The sequence below is a fragment of the Electrophorus electricus genome, chromosome 2 (assembly GCF_013358815.1).
Source record: "Electrophorus electricus isolate fEleEle1 chromosome 2, fEleEle1.pri, whole genome shotgun sequence".
Classification (NCBI taxonomy): domain Eukaryota; kingdom Metazoa; phylum Chordata; class Actinopteri; order Gymnotiformes; family Gymnotidae; genus Electrophorus; species Electrophorus electricus.
Window position 1 is genome coordinate 17,924,790 of NC_049536.1, and position 6,514 is coordinate 17,931,303.

General features: G+C 39.9%; 1 protein-coding gene across 1 annotated transcript; it reads left to right on the forward strand.

Moving 5' to 3' along the window:
* Window positions 1-254: 254 nt before the first annotated feature.
* LOC113589068 (tumor necrosis factor receptor superfamily member 11B-like) lies at window positions 255-2,129 on the forward strand. The gene is made up of 4 exons (XM_027028522.2): window positions 255-306; window positions 437-818; window positions 937-1,116; window positions 1,202-2,129. Exons 1-4 carry the CDS (start codon window positions 304-306, stop codon window positions 1,510-1,512), a joined length of 876 nt encoding a protein of 291 aa, XP_026884323.2. The 5' UTR covers window positions 255-303; the 3' UTR covers window positions 1,513-2,129.
* The last annotated feature ends 4,385 nt before the right edge of the window (window positions 2,130-6,514 follow it).

Below are 6,514 nucleotides of genomic sequence, written 5' to 3' on the forward strand. Positions count from 1 at the left end.
CAAACTGCTTACCTAACTTGAGCCCACTAACAGCACATTAACTTGGACTACGCATGTAAGTTAGTTAGAAAGCAGGCGACTCCAGTTCAGTAGATTTTTCTGAAGATTCCGGGTGTTGATATGGGGCAATTATTTGAAAGAAAATACTATAATAAAAGCGGCATAAGGCTTATCAGAAATACCGCAAATGGCATTACGCATAGGCTGCTTGACTTTCACATGCTTAAGCAATTACGTCAATGGGAATGTTTAAAAGGAAACGCGAAGCAAGTGTAGATCAATAGAGAAGGAGGTATCACAACCATGGTACGTGACTTTGCGCTGGTTCATTGTTAAGTTAGATCTTTCGCTGCGTGCGTCCCAGGCAAATAGCAAATGTAATCAATGGCGGGAGGCTTTTCTAAATTTGTCTAAACAATTATGTGTGGTTTTGCAGTTTGTCTTTGCAGTATTGAGTTTGATCAGCATAAGTCCTGCAGCAGCTGGGGTGAACGAAACAACTTACGTCCGTGTACTTCCTTCAACCGGACAAGAAATCGTGTGTAATCGATGTGCTCCAGGGTATCACCTTCGTGCACACTGCACCGAGACTCGCCAGACAGAATGCCGTCCATGTAGCGCAGGATTCTTCACAGAATTCTGGAATTATATTCCTGAGTGTCTACCCTGTGACTCCTGCTTCGACCATCAGGTTGTTAAGCAGCAGTGCACGCATTTCCATAATCAAGTTTGCGAATGCAAGGAGGGTTATTTCTGGAATTTCCACTTCTGCAAGAAGCATACCGTGTGCGGTGCGGGATACGGAGTTAAATCAAAAGGTATTATTTTGATATAGATATAGGGTTTTAAATTTAAAAGTACTTTAGTCTCACAGGTTCCGAGTGACATTGTACGTTGCAGGTTTAAGCTGTTCCTCACTGAATGCCTTATCCACAGGAACTCCGTACGCAAACACAGAGTGCGAGCTATGTGCGGATAAACACTATGCGGCTGGAGCTCCCGGAAATACAGTGTGCACCCCGCACAAGGCTTGCCAACCCGAAGAGCGGCTTTTACTACATGGGTCTTGTTGGCACGACAACGTGTGTGCCACCTGCAGTAGTATAATAGAGCAAGGTAGGCGGGTTTCTAGCTGAATGTTTTAGTGCTGGTCCGGTTTGACTTGTTACTAAGTCTTTCATATTGTTGTTACTATTCTCAGGCTGGGACAGGCTGATCAAGCCCCTCCTGTCGGAGCTCTTTGCACAACAGAAACCGCGTCGGCTGCAGCGGTTCGTCAACCGCTTCATCCTGCACAACGATGGTCGGACGCGGAGATCTCAGGTTCGGTCCAATTCGGACAACTATCTGCAGCACGCGCAGCTGTGGCTCTGTCGAGCTACACCGGAGCAGTTAACTGAGCTTCCAGACAAGCTGACGAAAGTAAACCTGGACAGCCTGGCTGCCAAAGTGGAGAACAAAATTAAAAAGTTTCAGGAAGAAACTAAGCATTGTAGCAACAGTATCCTTTGACATTTCTGAAGTGTAGCTGCCCGTATCCTCTTTACAGTTGCCTACTCCTTATTACAGAAGGCACCCAAGACGTAAAATACTCGCAATATAAACGGCACTTTCAAATTCGTTTTTTAAACACGATTTGTTTAATATCATTGTCTGCAGCAATTTTTGGTGTGTTTGAATGGATAACGTTCTGATGTGTTTGGATGGATGGAAACTTTTTGCATACTGCGTTTTCCTTGAGGAAGGTTGTGCCTTTTATCTGTTATTTATAATGGTCTCCTTTCCATAAAGTGTGTATAAGTGTTTATGCTGCAGAGATTATTGTTTTAATTAAACTAAAACATTTTCAGACATGGTACATCTATTAAAGTCTTGTTTTGAGATTGTATTGTCCATTTCAGGCATATGTAGTACGTTCACTTGATCAGGTTTTTTGTTGTCGTTCTACAGTGTGTAGTTTGTTAAAATGATATTTTTATTATTTTAATGTTGCAGATTTTTATGTTTTTTATTTTATTTTATTTTATTTCAAATGTCTTGTGAACCTGTTTTTTAAGATGCCTTTACTGATCAGGAGCTGTAATGAGGGCTGAACAGGGCATTCCAATAAAACGTAAAACATAAATGATCTTCTGTGCACAGTGTTTCTGTTCTAAAGAAGATCAGGTCCAAATATTGCTCATATTTAAACTGGTCAGATAACTGCTATCTTTACTTGCTATCAAAATGGAAGCACAGAATAGGTTTATTAAAATAAGAAATAGAACAACAAATCCCTCAAATACCTTAAAGAACTAAGGAATATTTTATATTAAATGCCATAGATGTAATAGTATTGCAACTGTTCCATTCTGGAGATTATTGATCCTTATCCACATCTATGATAACTGAACAACATGGCAAACAACAACTTTAGGCATGAAATGCCAGTAACGAGCATCCTTGCTATTTAAGACCTTTAAACACACTTTTGCAGGTCAGAACACAAGAATAAGGTAAATGAAATGCTTAAAAAAATAAAATGGGAAATATATATACAGATGTGCTAAAGTGGAAATGGGTAGGCTGTTCATATGCACATCTTGCACACATCATGCATTCATCATGCATAGTGTGTAGCATTTATTACAACCCTGTCTAGGCTGTGAGGCCATAACAAGGAAAAAGAATGATAAACAGCTAACATAATGGAACCCAACAAAAATGGCAGCCACTACGTACCACCAGTATCCAACACCAAAGTTGGATCAAAGCTAAAGATCAAGATCCAAATGGGGAGAACAAGGTCATACACACAAATGATACAATTGCGAACAGCAATTGCTGCAATAGCCACCAACAACAACTCTGGGAGGGGCCTTATGTAGGAGTAGCCAGTGGGCTGGTAGACCTGGAGAAAAATAGAGAGAAGTCAAGGTTAGAAAGGGTGATGAAACCTTCCACCGGATCTGGAATCTGATATACACCTAGCAAAAGGAAACACACTCACCCACACTCACAGGCATAACACATTGCAAAACAAACCCTGGGTAGACTCCGTAGATCAGACAGTGCAGCCTGAGAGGATGCTCTCCATAGTGTATGTGTTAAATGTCTTAATGATGTGAGGGTTCATGTCAAACCTCTACCTTCTGAGGGAGAAGAGATGCTGTTGTGCCTTTTTATGGCATGACCCATATGTGTGGCCCATGTGAGATACGCTGCAGTCCCTCTCTACTATAATCCCATTGATGGTAATGGGCATGTTCTCCCTCTCCTGCTTCCTAAAGTCCACTATCAGCTCCTTAGTGTTCATGAAATTAAATGAAAGGTTATTCTGCTGGCACCCGTGTCAGGGAACTGACCACCCCTCTATAGGCTGTCTTATCTTCATGGGAGATCAGATCTAGCATCATAGTGTCATCAGAACATGTAATGTTGATGTTGAAGCTGTGTGTGGCTGTACAGTCACAAGGAGTACAGGGGAGGACTGAGCCCACTGCCCTTGGGTGTTCCTCTATTGAGAGTAAGTGAGGTGGAGGTGATACTGCCCATATTTACCACCTGGCAAGGGTCTGACAGGCAGTTCAGGATCCAGCTGCAAAGTGAATTATTTAGACCTAGAGCACATATGTTCTGTCTATAGGAAAACTGTAAAGGATCCAAGTGAGGTGAAGATGAATGCTTTAACCAGCCTCTCAAAGCACCTGCTTTTGATGGAGGTTAGAGTTACAGGGCACCAGTCATTCTGAGAGGTTAGAGTGTTTGTCTTTGGTACTGGAACAATAGTGTCCTGTTTGAAAACCACTGGAATCATAGACAGGGACAGCAAGTGGTTAAAAATGTCAGTAAATGCTCCACCTAACCCATGTCCACATACTTTAAGCAGGTGTCTGGAAATGCCACCTGGACTGGCATCTTTGTAGGTGTTTATTCAGTGTAAAAAGTGTTTCACTCATCTGAGAGAGAGGTGATGGTGTTTGTCACACAGAATATCTTCCCCATGAAGTCTTGTTCAGCCCCTGTAACATACTCCTAATATTGGTGGTACTGAACTGTACTTGCCTGTTAGCTCTGCACACGTTTACCTGCTTTTATAGTCTTGTGCATGCATTGCTGACTTCTGTGTACTTGTCGACATTGTTGTTTGAGGGGATCTGAAACATCTCCAAGTCATGCATAATCAAAAGTAGGTTCAAACAGCATTGGACCTCCCGATGTGCCTCTGAACATTGGCTTCTGCCTATAGACAGGCAGGAAAAAGATGAAGGACTAATATGTTTGCCAGTGGAGAAGGCCTTTGTATGCTTCCAGGAAATTGGTCTAATCTAGCATCTGTTTTTTCAGTGTTGAAGTTGATGTGTTTGAAATATTTGGCAAAACGTTCCCTCGGATTTGCTCTGTTAGTCAAATAAGACTAGAAATTAAAAGTTTAAAGTAGTAAGTAAGCCGACTATTACAGATGCTTTCAATGAATGCTTACCCTTTTACCCTTAAGTGCTATTATTGTGAAACAAGCATCATGGAGTGTCCAGAGCTTAGTCATGAAGCAGTAGACTATGCAAACTCATAGAGCGAGACATAAGAGTGCTGAAGCATGTAGTATATAAACTCACAGAGCAGGGCATATGAGTGCTGAAAAATGCAGCACATAAAAATAACTTGTCAGTGCAAGAACTATGTGACAGGAGCTTCATGAAATGGGTTTCCATGGCTGAACAACTACACACAAGTTTTAGATCACTATGAGCAATCCTGCATTGGATCTACCACTGGACTCTGGAGCAGTGTTAACATTCTCTGAAATTAATCATACTTCATTATTTGGGAGTCTAATTTAAGAATATTGTTTTGGCAGATGCCAGGATAATGCTAAAACAAGACTACACAATGCCAAGAGATAAGTTGATCAGATAAGGGTTAATAATCTGGGGCCGGTTTTTAGGGCTTGGGTTTACAAAGGGACTTTAGTTCCAATGAAGAGTAATGGTAATTTTACAACACACTGTACAAAGACATTTTAGAAATGTATTTGTTTCTAATTTTGTGGAAACAGTTTTAGGAAGGCCCTTTTCTGTTCCTGCATGACTATAACCTATAGTCCACATTCAGTGAAGTAAAGACATGGTTCAACATGTTCGGTGTGGAGGAACTGCAGTGGCCTGCCCAAAGCTCACTGAACATCTTTGAACTGTAATGTCATTTGCAAGCTAGGCCCTCTCACTGAACATCTTTGAACTGTAATGTCATTTGCAAGCTAGGCCCTCTCACTGAACATCTTTGCCAGGGGGTGGTGGGGGTTCTATGTTAATGGCGATGGTTTCAAAATGTCATGTTCACTAAGGTGTGATAATCAGGTATCCACATTTATTAGGCTATATAGTGTATCTTGAAAAAGGAATAAATTTGTTGTTTTGTGACCAAAGGTTTAAAAAACTGAATATATTTGCCAATGAAATCATCAAACACCTACAGAGAAGTGGCACCTTACTTTGATCATAGAAAACTTTGACAGCAGATTTATTCAGAGTACTCCACAAGACACACATATTTTAATCAGTACAAAATGAAGATCAGATTACATGTTCAGCAGAGTACATAAATGAGTAAGTAGAGTCCTCTTTCACATTTTATGGACACAGGAGGAAATGATAAGTATCTACCAGCAAGCTGCCAAAGGCTACAATATATTAAAATGCTGACGATGAGAAACCTGCTGTAAGCATAGCAAGCAATACACTTTACAATGAAATTTACATTTTCCATTTAATTTACAATAAAATGCCTCCAGAGTTACTGGCAGTGTGCAGTTATTCAGCTCCATACACAGTGACCCAAAACACAATAAGGTAACATTGACCTCACTAGGAGAAGAATGCTGAAGGGTTTGGATTGTCTAAGGAAAACTGGGTTTACACAAGTCAAAAACTCCTTAACAAAATGTCTTTGTAGCTATAAGTAGCAGTTGTAAAAGCTAGGTGCTTAAGGAGTTGGGATCTACTATGTCACTGAGCCAGCAGGGTTACAAGGCAAAAACAAATTTTTGACTCTACTGTTAATGTGAAGATATATAGAGTGCCTTCATTGCTCTTTATATATTCATTTTCTAGTGGTTTGCTATTCATTGGTAAACAGTAACAAAGTAGATTTTTAAAAATATTTTTGTTAGTGCATTTAATTAACTATTTTTGTAATTATTAAGACTTTATTATAATATTTCCATTTTTAGTGACCTTTAATTTTATCTCCATTTATGCAATTACACTTTACCCTTGATGAATACTAGCAAGAGTGGGAGAAAGTATTAACTGGGAGAAAATTGGATTGTTGTATTTTCTCAAAAAATATGATTCACTTTCAGGTAGAAGGAAACGAACCATAGTTCTGCACACCTTTGATTGGATGATTTTTTTTGTCAGGTTGCACCTATATACATTTTTAAAAAGTGCAATAACCATACAGCTACAACGTTAAACATCTGAAAAATGTAAGTGTGTTTAAATGCAAGTACACTTGTACTTGAACTCAAATAGCA

Excerpts from the sequence above, each read along its gene's own strand:
- LOC113589068 (XM_027028522.2), top strand. Across the intron at positions 819-936 it reads ATACGGAGTTAAATCAAAAG|GAACTCCGTACGCAAACACA; the intron begins GTATTATTTTGA and ends CCTTATCCACAG. Across the intron at positions 1,117-1,201 it reads CAGTAGTATAATAGAGCAAG|GCTGGGACAGGCTGATCAAG; the intron begins GTAGGCGGGTTT and ends TACTATTCTCAG.